Below are 20,921 nucleotides of genomic sequence, written 5' to 3' on the forward strand. Positions count from 1 at the left end.
CACGTGACGCGGGCCTTTTGTCATAATGCGCTGGGTCACGTGAGACGTGGGGGGGTGGGTGCAGTGTGCCGTTGCGTGTGCACAGTGACACGCTCGCAGCGGCCTGTGGGGTTGTCAACCAGGAAGGCCATGGCGGAGCGCTGCAGCCTCTGAGCGCCGCCGGCCCGCTTGAGCTCAGCCTGCGCTGCTTGCCCTGGCCTCCTCGGTGGGCCCTTCCCCAAACCGCCGTGGGCCCTAACCTGGCACAGAGACCGCGACGCTGTCTGCCGCGGTAGACACCATCACGGAGCAGGCACCTCCTGGCCCCAACCATGTTGTGTGTCCACTACAAGGTTGCCTCCAAGCTGAACTATGACATGGTCACCTTCAACGGCCTCCACATCTCCCTGTGTGACCTCAAGCACCGGATCATGGGCCGCGAGAAGCTGAAGGCGGCCAACTGCGACCTGCAGATCACCAAGGCCCAGATCAAAGAAGGTGCGTGGGGGCGGCGGGCACGGGGTCTCGGGCACCGCCCGGCTGGCGGCGTCGCAGACCACCCTGCGTCGGTCGTGGCCTGTGGGAGCCACGCTCTGCTCTTTGTGGGTCATCCCCACGTAGTGTGAGTCAGGCTGGGGCCCATCCCGCCAGCATGCGGTGGGACTGGGAGGGCAAGCGGCGCTGGGGATTAAGTGGGGTGGGAAGCGATAATGCGATTCGGCCACAATCGGTAGCTGTGACTTGTGTTGGGGGCCTCACAGGGCTGTTCTTTTGTAGTTGCTGTTCTGACAACTACCTTCAGGTCTGTGTTTTAGACATGGAGCTAGGCGTAGAAGAATACATGGTTGATGTGTGACATATAGTGCTTACAAAAGTTTTGGTTTCCTGGAATTCTTCTAGGTAAAATGAGAAGGAAATGTGGGAGCATATCTTATAATAACAAACTTGCCAGATTTCTTTGAAATGTGGCGGAGAAAGCTGAAAGTGATAGAAATAAAACAGGTGGCTAATTTGAAGAAAAAAAACACGTGGATTTGGTGGATTTGGTGACTTAATTTTGACTTCAACTTGTTTTACTCCACTGTATTGGAAAATGGGTTTTGCGGCTGTTGCAGAAACTGCCCACTAGCAACATTTTGGATCAGGAGCGTATCTGTGAGTTATAATCTATGCAGACCCTTGAAAGCCGTCTTGCACATGAGTGTTCTCTGTATCTAAATTATACTTTGGAATTTCTTGTTAATATAACTTCTTTTCCACACCAAAGACATGGTCATTCAGATGCTATTGAGCATCATTTCATCATTCATTTCTAACGGTGTGTTTTTTTTCCTGTACTACATGTAAAGCTTGCTGTTTATCTACAGATACTTAAACTATTTTCAGGAGAATGTCTGTGAAGAGCCTTAACAGCACAATGTTAGGGGTCTTAGGGATGCCATTGGATTGCATGACATAAGTAGGTAGAGACACATTTCAAAGTCTTGACTTTTTCTAGCAATATTGAATAAAATTGTCAAGAGCTTTTGAAAAATGTTTTATTTGCTTTAAGGACTTTGCTGCAGAAGGGTCTCTGAATTTTGTCTTCAGTGGCTAATGTACTTTCAGCTTCACAGATGCTAGCAGGCTGAATGGCCAACTGGCTGACGTCACTACTGTGATAGTTGGGTCTGTGCAAAACAGAGCCTTAAAACCAGAATGTTGGATGATGATAAACTGGTATGGAGCCCAATTATCATCACCAGAAGAAAAAATGTTTCAAAATAGGCCAAACACGTGGATTCTGTTATAGCAGGTGAGGAACAGAAAGCAAAGTTTTAGAAGAAAAATTTATGCTTACAAATATGTTACCCCATAAAGCGTTACTCTAATATACATAATACCAGTTTTACAAAGTGTGTTGCTTTGTTTTCGTACGTAATCGGAAGCCAGTGAAGAAAAAGCATCTGCTTCACTAGGTTCTGTTAAATGTGGTGTTTCCTAAAGGTGAAGTTAGAGAAGGAGTATCTTTCATACTTTAAAGACCATCACTCTTCTTTAACAAGTGACAAGATCCTCCTCTAGGTAGGTTGTGTTGCACTTTGACCTTTGTAAAACGAGTATAAGATTTTAAACTTGGTATATTAGTGACACAGATGCTTATTGAACCTTTCGTAAGGGTGTTTTTCCATGTGAAAAGGCAAAAATCCCCCAGTGGCTTACAGAGCAAAGCTAGAGAATACATTTCCGTGTAATATATATGTATGCCATATTTTTGGGTTATATGCATAACCGTGAATTTCAGTTTTTATTAATCAGATGTAGATGCTTAAACTCACCTTCAGAAGATAAAGGAAAAAACTAGACCCGGATATTCTGCCTAAATGGGATGCTTGGAATTCTTACATGTGGACATAAAGTATTGTTTTTTTATAACTTGGTCTGTGCAGGAGTCCTGACTAAATGTTGAAATGATCTTGGAAAGAACAAAGTGAACCTTGAGTGAAGATGGCCTGCTTGTTCAGATTTTTCCGTGTACTCTAACCTTTTACAGTTCAGTAACTGTTACTTTTCATAATGGAAATCTAGTGATAGAAGCAATGCTAATATAAGCTAAAAGTAAACAGGATTTTGAGTATCAGTGGAACAAAATGATACGGTGGACTCTTTTTAAGATGCTGGGAAGGCAAAATGGATGGTTGGGACCTATTTTAAAAGGCGGGGGAGGGGAGAGGTGTCCTCCTCCATGCCTACTATAGAGGCATGTTCTACAAAGGCAGAATTCCCTTCAAAAAGCCTATAATCAAGAATGATGCATTTAAACTTGCCTCCTTTTAACTTGATCTGCATTTCTTGACCTCTCTTTTATAATAGATGTTCTCACAGTATTGTGGAAGAACCGCAAACTCCAGACCTCCGGTTTCCTGAGTACTCTTTCCTGCCCTGTAACATTCTGACTCCAAACACTTGGAGAATGCGCTATTCTGCTTATCAGGCAAAATACAGAAAAAATAAAACCAACAATGGGACTCTGAACTGGCCTTAATCCAGTGGTTTGTAATCTGGACCAGAAAGAATACTCTGTATGACTCTGTTCAGCAGGTAGAAACAGCTGCTTTGGGCTTCTAGAACTGCAGCTGGCGTGATCTCCCAGTTGTTTGTCTGGGCCTCAGCACTGTTTGAGCTCCTTCTCCATCAAAAAGTCCCAGTGGAGGCCTTTCTTGGCAGGTGGCTGTGCAGTGGTTAGATTTTCCTTTTGAGAAGAGCTCTAGGGGTCGGTTTCAGGATATGACTTCTGTAAAAGCTTCTGTTTTCATCATTGGTAGTCCTTTCTCCTACAATTTGAAACTACTCTGAAGTCCAGAGGAAGCTCGCTGTTCGGTTCCCTAGAGGGGAAGAGCAGGAATGAGTTTCAGCAAAATGATTTCTCAGTTTTGTGAAGAAGCATTCTGTCATTTGGAAATAGAAGTAAAATTTTCATTTCATGGTTGAAATAATATCTTCTGGTAGGTATGTTTTGGTCTAAGAAAGGTTCCTGCCCGTAGGAATAATATACTGAAGGATGGAGCATAAATGGTGAAATATTCCTATTTTGTGTGTGATCAGTGAGCAAAACCCCCCTGACAGCTTGACAAGGTATACAGCATCTTTGGTTTTCAGACCATTGTTCTGATTCGCTCTGCAAAGGTAAGGGCTTTGAATATTTAAAACTGTAGGCAGATTACAGGGGATGCCTGCTGATAGTGCTTTAAAATATTTAGTCATATCCAGCTTGTGTAAGTACAATAGAAAAAGCATTCTTATGGAGAGATCTTTGCATTTTAAGCTTACTCAGTCCAAGTGTCTCAGGTAGTTGGTGTTTTTTGTTTGGGCCTTATGTAAAAGGTCAGAAGGCTTTCCTCCTCTTCAGAAGACTAACATGGTGTAAGCCAAGGCAAAGCATGGAGAGCTTCAGGCACACACTGTTCTTGAAAGGCTTTTCAAGGCTGTCTTCCTAAGTAATTTCGTTTGGGTCTCTCTGCTCTGCAAAAAGGGAATCGAAAGAATTCACATCCCTTTGGTTAATTCAAACTAGATGATTAGCTTAAGAGGGGAGATACCACTTGAGTTTGAGCCAATTCTGCCCTACTTGTGAAAGCAAGCTCAAAAAAAACCCAAAATGTCTGTGATCCAAATTCTAGCACTGCCAGTTCTGTTTCCATTTAAATGTAAAGCCCTGAGCAGCTGAGAAGTGTGGTTGTTGATGGATTAAGCTCCAAGAAATAGGCAGAGGCTGCAGGCTCTCTTCTGTGTTCTGTCAGTCTTGAGCACTGGCAGCACAGGTGACTGGTTTTTAGTTAACAGCTATGAAAGCAATGGCGCAGGGTTTTCATGCTTTAGCTAAGTGCCTGCTTTGTTGCAGGGCAAGCTAGTCAGACTTTAGAATCCGGTTTAGGCAGGTGAGACTTTGCTGTGGTTTGTTTTTCTCCAAAGATCTATCGGTTTTGTAGCCTAACGGAAGCAAAAGCAATTTTAAGCTAGGTCAGGAAAGAACCTCATGCATTAGCAGACTCTCCTTTAGTGACCTTTGAGTCCATTTTGCTGTTGGCATTCAAACTGTTTTAAAAAAAGGAAAAAGATTTTGCTGCTTGTGTTTGATTCTCAAACCCGAAGATTTCTTGAAATATATAGTTAGTGTGTTGAGACGATAAAAGCGTGATGTTACATATAAAATTTTGCTTTTATATCTGTAAAGGGATTCTGCGAAGTGCTATGTAATTACATATGAATATGCATTCTTACGAATTGACTGATGTTTTTCTCTGTATGTTGTTTTCGAGAATACACAGATGAGAATGCCCTGATTCCTAAGAACTCATCGGTAATTGTTAGAAGAATCCCTGTTGGAGGAGTTAAAGCTACCAGCAAAACATATGTTATGTAAGTATCCATAAAGCATTGTATTCTTTGTTAGGGGTTTCAGTGTGTTAACTTTTTCTATGGATATTAGTTTACAGAGGCGTTTGGATCGCATCTTTCTTGTTAAAGCTGCTGTTAATTTTTGTTGTCATGGGGTAGATTTTAATGCATCTGTCCCAAAGTGGACTTACATTTTTAGGCCTGCTGGGACATGGGGTTCAAACTCCAACCATGGTAACTTTTAAGATTATTCTATTGGGTTTGTTCTTGGGGTTGATTGTTCTGAGACCCAAGTTGTAGATCCTGTTTCCTCTACGTGCAGAGATTCCTTATTATATGTGTTTGCTTTTATGGCTTTTATAGTAAAGACAGATACGCATTGTAGCGTAAACGCATAATTGGTTCCCGTCTCAGAAGAGTCTGATTCTCAGTGTTTGACTATTTCTGGCATTTGGGGGGGATATGGCAGGTATTCTTACGCCCCAAATCTGGGTTTTTTTGCATACTAGCGATAGAGGAAAGACCAAGGTTTACCAGTTGGTGAACGATGCAAACAAGAAGTTCCATTTGTAAGTGATTCCTATGAGTTTCCTCAAGACAATGTCCGTTTCAGGCAAGAGAAAAAGAACAATATCCTAAAGTGTATTGCCTTTTGTGCAAGTACGATGAAGGAATAGTTAATCCTTTCCAAACTTGAAACTCAGTAAGCAGTTTAGCACATTACCAAATGTTACTAGTTATCTTGCTACGTCTGTTTTTACCCTAAGCTGATATCTGTGCTCCAGGTTTTAGTTCTGTATTCCTAAGATTTACGGAAGACAGAGAATCAGGTGTATTGATTAAAATTACAGCTATTCAAATGCAATCCTGACTAGAGGATTATGGCTGTCATTTATGTATTCATACAGTCCAGGTCTATATCAGCTACATTAGCATTGTTTGAACGGTCATGTTTTCCAGCCTTCTTAAAGATATGCCTCTCCACCACAATTAGTAGATATTATTAGCTTGTGGTTTTGCCATGTCTTTCTAATGTTGGTTCTCAATAAATCAAGTAGACGGATGAGCTACACTGTGTCTCGAGCAAACAGTACAGCAGCCTCCCGGTACCCATGAGGCATCTGCAAGCAAAAAACCCTGAATTTATGTGGCTCTGCATCTAAACTTTGGGCGTATTACTGCAGTAGTTGTTGCAGTGTTTTCAGGCACTCTCTAGTAATTCTGGACACCGCAGCACTGTGCTTATAAACATGGCCTTGTTTTGGGGGTTAATTTAAACATGTATGCTTAGTGCTGTCTTGTCAGTGCATCCTCTGTTTCGGGCACCCTCTCCTGCTATTGTAATGCTGCCCTAAAATGAGAGGATAGATGCTGCTAGCATCAAAGATCAAATAAATACCTGTATGTATAAGGGGATAAGGAAGGAATGGCACTGCTCTTCTAGCGTTGAAAATTAACCAGGCAGATTAGCTTTCTAGTCTTTCAGCTGTGAACATTGCAGAAACAACTGGTAGAGTGGTTAATGTTTGGGAATGATGAATGTATGCTGTAATGGCGGAGAGGCCTTCAAAAATGCGTTACTCTCCTTTTAGTACGCTCTTGAAGGTAAATGCATGAAGAAACCATGCTGTGGTAATCTAAAGTATGTCCTTGTACTTCCTCAACTTCAGGAGGTACGTGGCTGTAATTGCGAGCCTGGTGGTGTTCTAGCAGTGGCAGGGAGCGTGAGCCTTTCTATTTGTACATCAATTGCACAGCAGCCTTTGAATTGCCTCTGCTCATGGAACACTTTGGATGATGTATGAATTGTTTGTTAACGATATCAATGGTTGCATGTCTGATTCATGATGAGTAGCATGCAGATACAGATCAATGAGTATGTGGAATCTCAGCAAGTTTTCAAATTTAATAAATATTTCCTAAAATATTGTAGCATTTTCAAGATTATCTTGAAGCAAATTCTGGCAACCAAGACCTTTTTTTTTGTCACAAGTCTCCTAAATCGCACAAAGGCCTAGGACCTGCTTTCAGGTGACATTTCTACTACTATTTTTAGTCAATAGAGCATATGTAACACATTGAGTATTTTGGCACTTTCATGGCTAAGATATCTGAACACAGTGCTTGGGCTTCCACAAAGAAACACTGTTCTAAAGACGATGCTGCTGACATTTTTGTTATTTGTCAGATGACTGATTTTTTTCACTTAAGTAAACGTGCACTTGGAAGTGTCTAGACTATCTCTGTTCTTTCTTAGAAACTAAAGTACTCTATCTGGTACCTATTTGTAATACTAGCAATACACAGATTGGCTAAAGTTACCTTCGTATTTTGATGGTTGATTATTTACGAACACAAAACTGTAGTACAGACTTCCTGTTTTTGATACTTATGTAGCAGAGACAAAATATCTGAGGACTTCCCCTTGCACTGTTGTGTTCTATATCTGTAAGTCATAGAGTAATTTGTGACAAAGTAGAAATGGGATTCTGGTTTTTTTTTTTAGTTGCACTGAATGTACCAAGAGAGAACAGTTTATGGGGGAAGAGTGGCTGGAAAGCTGCCTGGAGGAAAAGGACCTGGGGGTGCTGATTGACAGCCAGCTGAACATGAGCCGGCAGTGTGCTCAGGTGGCCAAGAAGGCCAACGGCATCCTGGCCTGTATTAGGAATAGTGTGGCCAGCAGGAGTAGGGAGGTGATCGTGCCCCTGTACTCGGCACTGGTGAGGCCGCACCTCAAATACTGTGTTCAGTTTTGGGCCCCTCACTACAAGAAGGACATGGAGGTGCTGGAGCGTGTCCAGAGAAGGGCAATGAAGCTGGTGAAGGGCCTGGAGCACAAGTCTTATGAGGAGTGGCTGAGGGAACTGGGGTTGTTTAGCCTGGAGAAGAGGAGGCTGAGGGGAGACCTCATCGCGCTCTACAACTACCTGAAAGGAGGTTGTAGCGAGGTGGGTGTTGGTCTCTTATCCCAAGTAACTAGCGATAGGACAAGAGGAAATGGCCTCAAGTTGCGCCAAGGGAGATTTAGATTGGACATTAGGAGAAATTTCTTTACTGAAAGAGTGATCAGGCCTTGGAACAGGCTGCCCAGGGAAGTGGTGGAGTCACCATCCCTGGAAGTATGTAAAAGACGTGTAGATGAGTCACTTAGGGACATGGTTTAGTGGACATGGTGTGTTGGGTTGACAGTTGGACACGATGATCTTAGAGGTCTTTTCCAACCTGTATGATTCTATGATTCTATGATTCTATGATTCTATATGAATAAATTTCCACATTCACTAGACTATCAGAACATAAAGTTTTGATGTTCAGGTTTTATAATCTGTTTTCAGTGCTTTATCATTTTGGTACAAGTGCTTTATTTTAAGTTCTGATCACCTTTATTTCTTCTTCTAGAAGTCAAACTGAGCCAGCGAGTGGAACATCAAAAGCAGTATGTAAAAACACTTTTTGCTGCATGCTGCACTTAATTCTAAACAATGTAGCCTTGGATTAATTTTCCAAACATTAACTTAATAGATTTTCCAGTAAAACATAGTTATGTTGTAAATACAATGTATTTGATTCAGCATAGTAGAAACTGAGTAATGCCATCATTTGCACAGTTCTATCTAATGTGAATATTGGTGTTTGTGCCTAGTAATGCATTGTATTTCATACTGGATACGCTAGACTATTTCCTGAATGACTTTGTGTTGTACAGGTAATGTACAGTCGTTTTTAGATCACGTAGGTTCAAGGTTTGCACAACTGAACATGGTGCCATGTTCTACATCTGTCTGTCTATAGCTCGTAATATGCATGTTGGTATAGCTTGTTGTGTGCTTTTTGTTTCTTGCAATAAAAAATGTTTGGGGTGTATTTTTTGCCATTCTGACATTGTATCACTTAGCTTTTGGTTTTAAATACTTTTTTTTTGCCTAATGGTTTTTGAAAATGTTATCAAAAACCACTGAGAAACCATTATTGTTAAACTTGGTACTGTTTCTTACTTTTGACTTGGGGGTTCAAACAAATACCAAAACCAACATATCCCCTACGTTTTGAGGACAGTTCTGTGCAGCTAAATGCTTCCTTTTCATGTCCTTAAAGACTTGGGTATTTGTTCCTGAAACTGTATAATTGAAGTGATATTGTTTGGGCCCCTCTGAGTGCATAAATGTCTTTAATAGATTGCTGTGAATTTAAATATCGTTGCTACACAAAGTGGCATTCTAAAGTTCTACATTTGACCTTTCCACTTTATCAGATGAAGCAGTTTAGTTTAATAGTTTGTCTGCAAATGAAAACACGTAAAACCCAGTGTACAAATTTTGGCACAAGGTTAGAGCCTGGTGCGTTTGTGGGCAAAATCCCTGTCATTTTTCTTAACCTCCGCCTGCAGTACATTTTTGGATCTGGGTGACTTCAGGGCTGGATGCTGCTTTAATTTCCCAAAGGCTAAGCTTTTCTTTAGGATACCGCCACTTGGAATTTACATGAGGAAAAGGGGCAGCATTTTTCTTCAGGTTTGAAAACACTGTCGTTCTGCTGCTAAAATAGAAATAAGTAACACAAGGAAATACTTGGCTGGTAATGGTCTAGATCTTGATTTGCCACTTGGGTTGAATACTATCTGTAACTACGCATTTCAAAGTAGTCCCTAGAGGATAAAAATTACTATGTGGCGTTTTTTATTTTTCATCTTTAAGTGTAACTGCTTTTCCTTCACTAGAATAGCGTGAGGCATTACACTAACCCTGGATCATTGGATCTGATCACTTGATAAGCTGTTAGGATAACTTAATCTAGAAATTCATGAACTCTGGGTCTGTGTTCTGTGAAGAATACAGCCTCTGATTCTCGTGGAATGGTATACAATCAACTTAAAATTGAAAACTTTTTGTATGTAGGTCTAAAAACACTAAGTCTAAATCTGACATCCGTAATTCTATCACTGACTGGTTCGTGTTCCTTTTTGGACATGACTGCCTCTCATTGGGAGTTTGGGTGAGTTTAACTGGCCCAGTGACCCTAGTAGTTAACATAATGCATTTATGTAAACCACATTTATAGTATTTGGTCTAATTCAGATGGGGTTTTATTTCTTGAAAACAGTTATTTTTCTCTTTGTTTACTAGCATGTGCATAAACACAAATCACATGTTCATAAATAAAGTTAACATTCTTTTAGCCTCGTGTGTTCCCTGGCATGTCTGTATTTCATGTCTAAGTAGCACCTTGCCATAAGCTAACATAGATGTCTCAAAAAAAATTTGAAAAAAGGAAAAATCCTGGAGGGGGAAGGAAGACTTGGTGTTAGTTAGAACTAATTAAAGTAAAGGAAAAACAAAGCAAAAACATTCCCTTCTCGTTTGCTCTGACTGTACCTGATTTGCATTGTGGGTAGCCATAGGGAGGGTGGAAGCCTTGCACCTCTCTTTACAAGTCCTCTGTCTCTCTCACTGTAAAAGCACTGCAGCCTCAGGTGCTTCCAGTGTTGGGGACACAATTAGCTTTATTCTTAAAGCTAACTCAGGTCTTGGTCTAAACTGTGGGGGTTTTGGTTTTTTTTTTTGTTTTGGTTTTTTTTTTTTAAATACACATATTTCTGAATGTATTTCAAAGCAGAACCTGGATGTGTTAGTGTGGTAGGGATAAATCACTGCAAAGCTCGCCAATTATTGTTGAACAGTAAAGCAGCAAAACTGCAATTAGTTGAGATTTTTTTAAAAAGGATGCACAAAAGCTTATACTTTGAATACTTCTTCATTGTCTTACTCTTACGTTAGCTGTCATTCTACGCTTCCAAATTTGTGCTGCTGTCCTACTGTTACTACAGCCAAATCAAGAAAGTGGATCCTTTTTGTTTTAGTGTTACTAGTTCAGTAACTGCAAGGGTCTCTGGTTGGTATTTGTCCTTAGAGGCTGCAGAAACGCCGAGAGTCATGCCCGTTGTTTTAGTGCCGTCAAGCACCACTGTGATCCTTCCCAGCTGAAGTTTTAGTTTAGCCAAGTTATTGGGTTTTAGGAAACCACTGTAATTTACACGTAGCACTCCAGCAGTGAGATCAGCCTTTTCCTCCTATTTTCTGTCCCCTTTCCCACTTGCTTTCTGTTAGTTTCTGTTTAGTCTTCTGTTTGAAATGGGAGTGAATACATGGACTGTCAATGCTGGGGTTTTGGGTTTGTTTTTTGGGTTTTGTTTTTTTTTCCAATTCTTCTGCAGTATTATCTTAGGGTTGTATACAAGTTTCATGGAGATGTTGTTTCTACTTGACTGATTGGAGGGACTAGCAGGAAGAAATTCTACTTCAGTAGAAATTTAAAGGGACAAAAAAAAGACACAAGAATGTAGGATCATTGGAAGATGGCCTTTGGGCAAACGTCCTAAATAGTGCATTAATTATCTATTTGCTGCTTTTGATAACTGTTGTTATGCTATCATCTCCTTTAAGAAATTAGTCTGTTGCCTGCAGGCCATGTAATAACTGCTTCCTAAAAAATACAAGAACTAATTAATAGTTTATGAACTGTTCTGTTTCAGTTATTGGTCAATACTAGACTGTTTAATGCTAGACTTCAATAGAGAGCTTTCCTAACTTCTTGTTTGCTTCTGAAAAACCACTAAATGACAGTGGTTGTGCCTGCCATGAGAGAACATAGGCCTGTTTTTCCACATGTAAAAAGGAGTGGCATATGGAGCATGAAGCTTCAAAATACTTGATCAGGCTTCCTTTTTACCATAACTAGGTAGAAAACATTCTGAAAAGCAGGGAAGTTGAAAGAAGATCTCTTTTTCCAGATCTGGGTGTTCCTCTCCAAAGGCACATTTTCAAGAACTCTTGAGTTCGTAATACAGTACTGTTGGCTGTGCTTTCCTAAACATATAGAGAAGGCATGATTAACTGGAGTGAGGAATCATCTTCTGCACGTAGATTTTTTTTTCCCCATAGTCTGCAAAAACTGCTCCCTTGAATTCTTCCACTACGTTAGGTAATGAAGGACAAGAGCTTTTTCCAAGGAAGGGTTTTAATCTCTCTTCTGATCAGTTTAGTGACCTCTTGAGGAGAGCTGTTCCGTTTCCGTTCTATGTTTTTGAACAACTGAAGACATAATAAGCAGTGATTCGAGTGTCTCTTTGATAATGTTTTACTAGTGTCAGCTTAACTGCTGCTTGTGGCATAATATAATTCAATATACTGGAAAAGGAACAAGATACGAGTTACCCTTTTTTCTTGTGGAAAAACTGCACTTCAGTATTAGTCCTCAATAAACACTGCAGTCCATTACTAACTAGTGGCCTGAGGACTTTGTTCCTGCAAGCTCTTCCAGTAGGTAGCTGGGAAGGAGGAGTGTGGTTGCAATGGAGAAAAAAATTACAGGATTGTAGTCTGAACCCATGTTTTCATCATCATTAAAAATTGGTTTTGGTCTGATAGCCAGGAGAATACTATTAAATTCTCACACTTCCCAAACTAATTTGCATAGTATGGCCTGTGGCCTAATAACATACAAGAAATCAGTTTTCTCAGTTTTTGTAGGCTACTCCTTCACAGTAAACCCCTTTATTTCAATAATTTGAGCAGTTTATTTTTTTTCTAGACAAAGTGGTGGGCTACTTTTATGGCTGATGTCTTGGACTGGTGTTTTTATTTGGGTTTTGTGGGGTATGGTGAGGTCGGCATTTTTAAACTTACTGACAGGAGGGGCAGAGTTCATCTTTCAGGGCTGATACGGCTGTGCTTTATTTTGACAGGCAACTACTGTGTTCCTAAAAGCATAACCATGTGCATTTATAAATGATGAGACATTTACTGATTAATTTACAAACCACACTGAAAAGAAGTTTCCTGTAGTGATGCTTCCTTCTCAAATAAATATTTTTTTTAAAATCCTTTTTAGCTGAAAATTGATAGCTTCCTTACCCCTTCGACTTTTAAGCAGCTGTGAGCATTTGATAAGGGTCCCTCTCTGAGATATTCTGGAGCAATAAGTTGATCTCAAGCGGGTTTGTTTAGTTTAGCTTCTTCTCATTAACCACACAGGCACTCTTAAGCCTCACAGGTTTGGACTTTGTTTTGAACAAATACAAATTACACTAGGTTGGAAATGGCTCTTTCAGTGACACTCGGAGGATATAGTGCAGACTTTCAGACTACAGTAGAGGTTAACTATTGCTCTGTTTTGATTGTAGAACTTGAATATGTGTTTAATTTTTTGTGACCAGATTGATGACTCTTCTGCATCTATTTCTCTGGCCCAGCTTACTAAGGTACATATATATTCTTGTCAAATACTTAAAAAAAAGTGTTTGCTTTGTATTTTTAAATCTTATACTGTGATCTATAGCTGGATAACTGTTGTAATGTGAACAAACCTTTAATTTAATTTTTAATAATTTAAAGTATTTATTTTAACTCCAAAATGTGTGTATATTTTGATACTATCCTGTAAAGAGTAGTTGCCAGTTTGGGAAGATAGAAGGGGGGGTACCTTATCAGCCTCAACGTAATGTTGCAGTATTACTCATCTTCAAGACACAAAGAAGAAGCACTTCAGAAGCTGTTTACCATTTTTCATACTTTTCGTTAATTTTGCATTGGAAACTAACAGAATTTTCACAGAAGAATTTAATTGGCTGTAAGTTACGGACATTTCAGGGGGGTTTGCAAGAGCCAAAATAGAAGCGTTTCTGGAACATGGACAACTGCATGGCTATTTTTGAATTTCTAGTCACTACAGTTATAGATCCATTCTTTGAATGCTGCACAATTTCATACACTGTAGTATATAGAGAGTGGACAACACAATCTAATTTGTTTGATCGCAGACTGTGTAAATTGTGTAAATGTACCTAATTGTTTACAGGAAAATACCAATGCGTATGTATGGCATATTAGCAAACGTGACCTTCTGAAACTGTTGTAATGCCATGTTTTGCTATGGAACTGCTTGCATTTTTTGCTCAACAATGTGTAACTTTGTCTGGGAAAGCACTAGGGATTGCACTTTTGAAAAGGCGTAGTGCTAGCCAATTAAATTACTAGTCTTTAAAGTTACAAAGATTAGAGAAGGCAGGGCCTAATGCAGAGGAGCTAGTTCTTTCTTCTGAAAATAAAGGCTGGAGTTCATTTCCCAGAAAGAAAACTCTCTTCCCATTGGTAACTTCTTCCCTCTCTCACTGCAGAAATTAAATTGTGGACATTTGGCAAGAAAAAAAAAATAGTTTGGAAGGTAGCCACCAGGAGAAATTGGTCTCCATTAGCGCTGTCCCTAAACGCGTCCTTGGTTCTGTAAACTCATGTGAAGTTTTACTCTAAAATGTGAAAAACTGTCCAAGTGGTGTACACATTTAAGCTTTCGAGAAAATGTAAGTATTTCAGAAAAATACAGGAACATAACATAAAGCAGCTCAAAACAGTTCCTTACTCTAACCTCCTCAGTGCAGACTGGCTTAGCATGGAGGCAATGTGTTGTAAAAAGTTTTCTGTTTTATTATGCATTAAATGCCATATTTGAATTTTGGTCTATTCCTAGTAATGTTTTGTGGGTTTTGGATGTGTTTTGTAAACTGCTTGGGTTCAAACAAATTAGTCAAGTATCTGTAAAGTCTTCTGTAAATGTTAATGGAAATGATTTCATATATGTCAATCTGGATTATGTTACAGTTGAGAAAAAGCTGTGTATATGAAACAACCCTTTAATAAAATGCTGAAACATGTTGGTTGCTTTTGTGAATGAATGCATCTAAAACCAAAACCATGAGTGGTTGATCTGAATGATAGGTGCTTGAGGGTCCAAATCATTTACAGTCACTCCCTTAGACCCTGCTTGTATCTGTACTAGTGTGTAATAAAAACATTTGAACAAATACTACTTTAAAAAAATCAGCTGGCTTCAATAATTTGAAGATCCAGTTCTGCATAAGGTTTATATTACAATTTGTATGTTAAAAGGACACGGTCAACTGGAAAAAACTGCAGGTTTTGCTTATTGTAGTTAAATTGCTTCATATGAAGAAGTTAGTGGGGGGGAACGTGAAGAGCCTAAGGTTTTGAGTGCCCAGGAATGCTCTTTTCAAGTAGGTTAACAGGCACATAAACATCCTGTAATGATGTAAGGACTCCCCAGAACATCTTTTGGACAACTCTGTTTTATATAAGCAGCTGTTTTCATGCAACCTCAGCTGGCGTTGTGATGCTCTTTACAGGATTGGGTGAGTGGTGTTCTCTTTGGCAGTGTGGGCTTAAATGTGTTTCTAATGTATGTGTCAAATAATTACCTGTTAAACAGACTGCCAATCTGGCTGAAGCCAATGCTTCCGAAGAAGATAAGATAAAAGCTATGATGATACAGTCTTGCCAGGAATATGATCCAATCAAGTAAGTGTTGATAATGTCAAATCTGTTCTTTGAAGATTATGGAAAAATTGTAGAGAAGTTTGTTTTAACGACAGAGACACATGCATACCTTTTTCTTCTTTGCCCCCAAACCTTTTAGTTACATGAAGAAACCCTGGGGTCCACCTCCACCATCATATGCTTGCTTTCGTTGCGGAAAACCTGGCCACTATATAAAGAACTGCCCAACAAATGGGGTAAGACCGTGGGGGACTTCTGGTGTTACTTAGCTTTTCATTTTTTTACCTTGGCAGTTACGTAACAAATACATGAATACTCATATTAAGAATTGTTTCTCTTGGGGTGAAAGACAGAGGTTTATATGGCAATGTTGCAAAGCCCTTCAAAATCCAAGGGAAACCTGGCATTATAAATGTAAACTTTTCTTTTTTCTAGGTCATAGACATTAAATATGTCCACAGATCAAAACACTGCTCAAGCCTTTGGAACATCCTGGCTATATTCATTTAGGAAAATAAGTATTTTAATCGAGCAACCCTTATGCTAGGTAAAAGGAGAGGATTAAAGGCTTTTGCTGCTTAAAATAATCATTGAAATGTCATTTTAAGTGTGGGTCTTAAAAGGAGATATGTCTGCATTTCTTTTCTTAACAGGACAAAAATTTTGAGCCTGTTCCCAGAATTAAAGAGCACAGGAATTCCAAGGAGTTTCATGATGGAGGTGAAAGACCCCAATACAAAGGGTGCTATGCTGACAAACACTGGAAAATACGCAATACCAACTATTAATGCGTAAGTATAGAATTAATTGGACGGACCAAAAAGTGAGCGAGAGAAACCACGCGTACATGTCTGAGTGGCTATGCAACCAAGTTGGCCAGCATCCCCCTTAATGGGGGAGGAAGCACTGTCATTGTGTCTTAACCATAGAATCTGTGATACTTTTGAATATTAAAATAGGGTGGTCCTACTGTTCATGCCCCTGGAAGTTGGTTAAACTTGTGGTATGCTAAGAATCTGTATTTCTGCAAAACATTTCAGTAGTGTTTACAGTGGAGTCGTTCTCTCTGAAAGCTCATTTTGCTTTTGGTTTATGTTTCAAAGGCTTCTTGCAAAATTTATCAAGTAGCTGTTGGACTGAGATTTCCTCCCCCTCTGACTTTTATCAAATCCCATGTGTGAAACAGACTGAAGTTTTCCTGTTGCTATAAACTAAGAAAATACTGCTGTGTGCTGACACGAGTGGCTGTTTTAAAATGCACTTGGTAGCACTTCTGTTTTTCTGTCATGGATCTCATTTTGTAGAAGCTGTAACATAGACTTCTTCCATTTATAAAATGTAATTACTCGGAGACTAACTTTACCCTGAGCCTGCAATTTACATTTACCCTCTGGCAAAGGAGAGGTGGGATTAATTTAATCTGATTTCTAGCTGTCAAAAAATTATTTTTCTAGTATGAGGTAATTTCTTAGTTGATCCAATGAATGGGGGAGTTGTACAGAAGGAAAATTGGTCCCCCCCTCCCACTTCTAGTGTTGTGACTATAGAAAAGTACTATAAACTAAATGCCTACGTTTTCGAAGGCTGATGTGGAGCGAGAAGAATTCCATCTATTGTCTTCCTTTGATAAAATCCAAAGCTTAGAAAAGCTTTCCTTTACCTATCTTGAACTTTTTTCTTTTTCCTTCCCCACCCCCGCTCCAGGGAAGCTTATGCTAGAGGAAAGAAGGAAAAGCCTTCCTTTTCACCTGAGGAGCCCGAGTCCTCCTCCTCCTCCTCCTCAGATGATCCTCTTCCAGATGAGTTGTTATGTCTCATCTGTAAAGATACAATGACTGATGCACTTGATAGTCCCTTCTGTGGAAACAGTTATTGTGACGAATGTAAGTGTCACTCCCATGTTTGTTAATTCAAACATGACATCTGATCTTCTGAAAGCAGAAATAGGAGATAACAAAGTTACTTTGTTACCAGGTCTATTTAATACTTAGGTATACACTGAATAGGAAAGGACTCTTCTCCTACAAAGGAAAAAAAAAAGGTGAAAAGCTTTTTTCCCTTTTTATGTATCTAGTTAAATCCTCTTTACATGCAGAAGAACGAGTATGAGAACAAAACCAGAGCCCCAGGAACAAAACCAGGGCCCGAGGAACAAAACCAGAGCCCGAGGAAGAAAACCAGGGCCCGAGAAATAAAACCAGACCTCAAGGAAAAAAACGAGAGCCCGAGGAAAAAAAGCAGAGGCCGAGGAAAAAAAGCAGAGGCCGAGGAACAAAACCAGAGCCCAAGGAACAAAACCAGCCCTAGAGGAACAAAACCAGAGCTCGAGGAAAAAAACCAGAGCCCGAGGAACAAAACCAGGGCGTGAGGAACAAAACCAGAGCCCGAGGAAGAAAACCAGAGGCCGAGGAACAAAACCAAAGCGCGAGGAACAAAACCAGAGCCCGAGGAAGAAAACCAAAGCTCGAGGAACAAAACCAAAGCTCGAGGAAAAAACCAGAGCCCGAGGAAAAAAAGCAGAGCCCGAGGAAGAAAACCAGAGCCCGACGAAAAAAACCAGAGGCCGAGGAACAAAAGCAGGGCCCAAGGAAAAAAAACAGAGCCCGAGGAAAAAAACCAGAGTCCGAGGAACAAAAGCAGAGCCCGAGGAACAAAACCAGATACCAAGGAACAATACCAGCCCTAGAGGAAGAAAACCAGAGCTCGAGGAAAAAAAACAGAGCCCGAGGAAAAAAACCAGTGCCCGAGGAACAAAACCAGGGCCCGAGGAACAAAACCAGAGCACCAGCAGCAAAACCAGAGCCCCAGGAACAAAACCAGGGCCCGAGGATCAAAACCAGGGCCCAAGGAAAAAAATCAGGGACCGAGGAAGAAAACGAGAGCTCGAGGAACAAAACCAGGGCCCGAGGAGCAAAACCAGAGCCCGAGGAACAACAACAGTGCCCGAGGAAAAAAAACAGTGCCCGAGGAAAAAAAACAGAGCCCGAGGAACAAAACCAGAGCCCCAGGAACAAAACCAGAGCCCCAGGAACAAAACCAGAGCCCGAGGAACAACAACAGTGCCCGAGGAAAAAAAACAGAGCCCGAGGAACAAAACCAGAGCCCCAGGAACAAAACCAGGGCCCGAGAAGCAAAACCAGAGCCCGAGGAACAACAACAGTGCCCGAGGAAAAAAAACAGTGCCCGAGGAAAAAAACCAGAGCCCCAGGAACAAAACCAGGGCCCGAGGAAAAAAACCAGGGCACGAGGAACAAAACCAGAGCTCGAGGAACAAAAGCAGAGCCCGAGGAAAAAAACGAGGGCCCGAGGAACAAAACCAGGGCCCGAGGATCAAAACCAGGGCCCAAGGAAAAAAATCAGGGACCGAGGAAGAAAACGAGAGCTCGAGGAACAAAACCAGGGCCCGAGGAGCAAAACCAGAGCCCGAGGAACAACAACAGTGCCCGAGGAAAAAAAACAGTGCCCGAGGAAAAAAAACAGAGCCCGAGGAACAAAACCAGAGCCCCAGGAACAAAACCAGGGCCCGAGAAGCAAAACCAGAGCCCGAGGAAAAAAAACAGTGCCCGAGGAAAAAAAACAGAGCCCGAGGAACAAAACCAGAGCCCCAGGAACAAAACCAGGGCCCGAGAAGCAAAACCAGAGCCCGAGGAACAACAACAGTGCCCGAGGAAAAAAAACAGTGCCCGAGGAAAAAAACCAGAGCCCCAGGAACAAAACCAGAGCCCCAGGAACAAAACCAGGGCCCGAGGAAAAAAACCAGGGCACGAGGAACAAAACCAGAGCTCGAGGAACAAAAGCAGAGCCCGAAGAAGAAAACCAGGGCCTGAAGAACAAAACCACAGACCGAGGAACAAAACCAGGGCCCAAGGAAAAAAACCAGGGCCCGAGGAAAAAAACCAGGGACCGAGGAACAAAACCAGAGCCCGAGGAACAAAACCAGAGCCTGAGGAACAAAAACAGGGCCCGAGAAACAAATGCAGAGCCCGTGCAACAGAAGTAGAGCCCGAGGAACAAAACCAGGGCCCAAGGATCAAAACCAGAGCCAGAGGAACAAAACCAGGGCCCGAGGAACAAAACTAGGGCCTGAGTGTGGCGAGTAAGGACACGGACTCCGTCTGAGTGGGCCCGAAGACGAAGACGAAAAATCCTTTATTATACAGCACAAGGGCCTTTTTATACCTCACATTATGCCACGTATACACTTCAAAGAATTCCCTAGTACATCCCCTAAGCAAAGGTCATCTCGACACTCTTCCTCTAATTTCCTTATCTTTGTCACGCCCTCAGAACCGTTAACTGCCACCTCTTATCTCCCTTTTTCCCACGGCTTCTTTCACTTTCCATCTTCCCATGGCTTCTTGTTTACCAACGCTATGATACTGCTTGTACTCTCAGGCATTGATTCCTCCACATCTCCCCCTTTTTCTTTTACAACAAACACTAAGCTAACTGACTTTTCTATTATTCATCTCACACATTGCAATAAACATAGTACACACACAAGATTACATACGAATACAATCAAACGTATAATTCCCAGTTCAGTCAAACTCATTACCCATTTTGCCAAGCCCCAATAATTCTATCTCTTGTGGCTCTACGCTCAGGGCGGATGGTACACCAAACATCCGTCCCAATTATCAGTCACATTGCGGCCGCCACTACAAAGTGTTGCATGCGGCTCCGTGAGACCTAGGGTCCAATTGTTCCATGGGAGTCCCACTAAGCAGGTGGAAAAAAGGATCTCCAGGTTACAAGAGCAAAAGGCAAATGGTCTTCTGGCCTGTCTGATTCGCAAGGGTGATCCAGATGTTCTCTTTGGGCTGTGATGGGGCCCATAACGTGCTTACGCTTGCGACAACGGCGAAAAAGATGGCTTGACAGACCGCGCTGGTACCCATCTTGGTCCTCGATCTGTGGAGACACAAGCATACCCTCGACCCCAGGTTATCAATGAAAACGGGCCTTCCCACTCATGAGATTCCAGGTTTCTCACCTTTACCCACGCCTTGTCCCTTACGATTGCCTCATGACCTTCAACAGAATCGAAATGTCTGCAAATCGGGGGTCCACCTTCCTCAGCCCACCGATTGAGAAAATTAAGAACATAAACGGCTTTTGCCAATCTTTCCTGTGGGGTCAAATCCCCTACTCCCCCTTTTTGTTTTGTTAACATGTCTTTGAGCGAACGGTGCGCACGCTCAACAATGGCTTGCCCTGTGGGACTGTGTGGAATTCCCGTGATATGAGTGATTCCCCACGTTTGCAGGAATGTCTGTGTGGCTTGGGCAATGTACCCGGGGCCGTTATCTGTTTTTATTTTGCTCGGTACTCCGAGAATGGAAAAAGCAAGAAGAAAATGTTTTCGGACATCCCCGGATTTTTCCCCTGTGTGGGCTGTGGCTGCAATTGCTCCCGAAAACGTATCCACTGAGACGTGGACACATTTGAGTCGACCAAAGTCGGGAAGATGTGTAACATCAGTCTGCCAAAGTTCAAGTGCCTGCAAGCCACGAGGGTTGACTCCTCCCGGGTGTGGAGGGCCCGCACACTGGCACTCAGGGCATGCAGTGACAATTTGGCGTGCTTGCATAAGTGGTAAATGAAACATTCTAGCCAAGGCCTTAGCGTTCTGATGATAAAAGTTATGTGAACGCCTCGCTTGCTCAAATTTCCCCGGAACAACAACAGCCCCTGCAAGCGAATCAGCCAACC

General features: G+C 41.5%; 1 protein-coding gene across 2 annotated transcripts; it reads left to right on the plus strand.

Moving 5' to 3' along the window:
* The first annotated feature begins 311 nt into the window (after positions 1–311).
* Positions 312–13,541, plus strand: LOC142074795 (E3 ubiquitin-protein ligase RBBP6-like). Of its 2 annotated transcripts, XM_075135674.1 has the most exons (4): positions 312–477; positions 4,779–4,878; positions 8,260–8,296; positions 13,073–13,541. In XM_075135674.1, the coding sequence occupies exons 1-4, from the start codon at positions 312–314 to the stop codon at positions 13,214–13,216; spliced, it is 447 nt and encodes a 148-aa protein (XP_074991775.1). In that variant the 3' UTR covers positions 13,217–13,541. The 2 variants fall into 2 exon arrangements, 1 of the variants encoding a protein (XP_074991775.1); XR_012670707.1 differs by lacking the exons at positions 312–477; positions 4,779–4,878; positions 13,073–13,541 and adding an exon at positions 6,850–6,888 and having other exon boundaries at positions 8,260–8,310.
* The last annotated feature ends 7,380 nt before the right edge of the window (positions 13,542–20,921 follow it).

This window comes from Calonectris borealis, chromosome W, assembly GCF_964195595.1.
Source record: "Calonectris borealis chromosome W, bCalBor7.hap1.2, whole genome shotgun sequence".
NCBI classification, from domain to species: Eukaryota; Metazoa; Chordata; class Aves; order Procellariiformes; family Procellariidae; genus Calonectris; species Calonectris borealis.

Bases quoted from the DNA above. Each gene is read 5' to 3' on its own strand.
- LOC142074795 (XM_075135674.1), top strand. From the start codon at position 312: ATGTTGTGTGTCCACTACAAGGTTGCCTCCAAGCTGAACTATGACATG. The intron at 4,879-8,259 runs GTAAGTATCCAT...TTCTTCTTCTAG, and splicing joins ACCAGCAAAACATATGTTAT to AAGTCAAACTGAGCCAGCGA. The intron at 8,297-13,072 runs GTATGTAAAAAC...TTTTGTGACCAG, and splicing joins CGAGTGGAACATCAAAAGCA to ATTGATGACTCTTCTGCATC.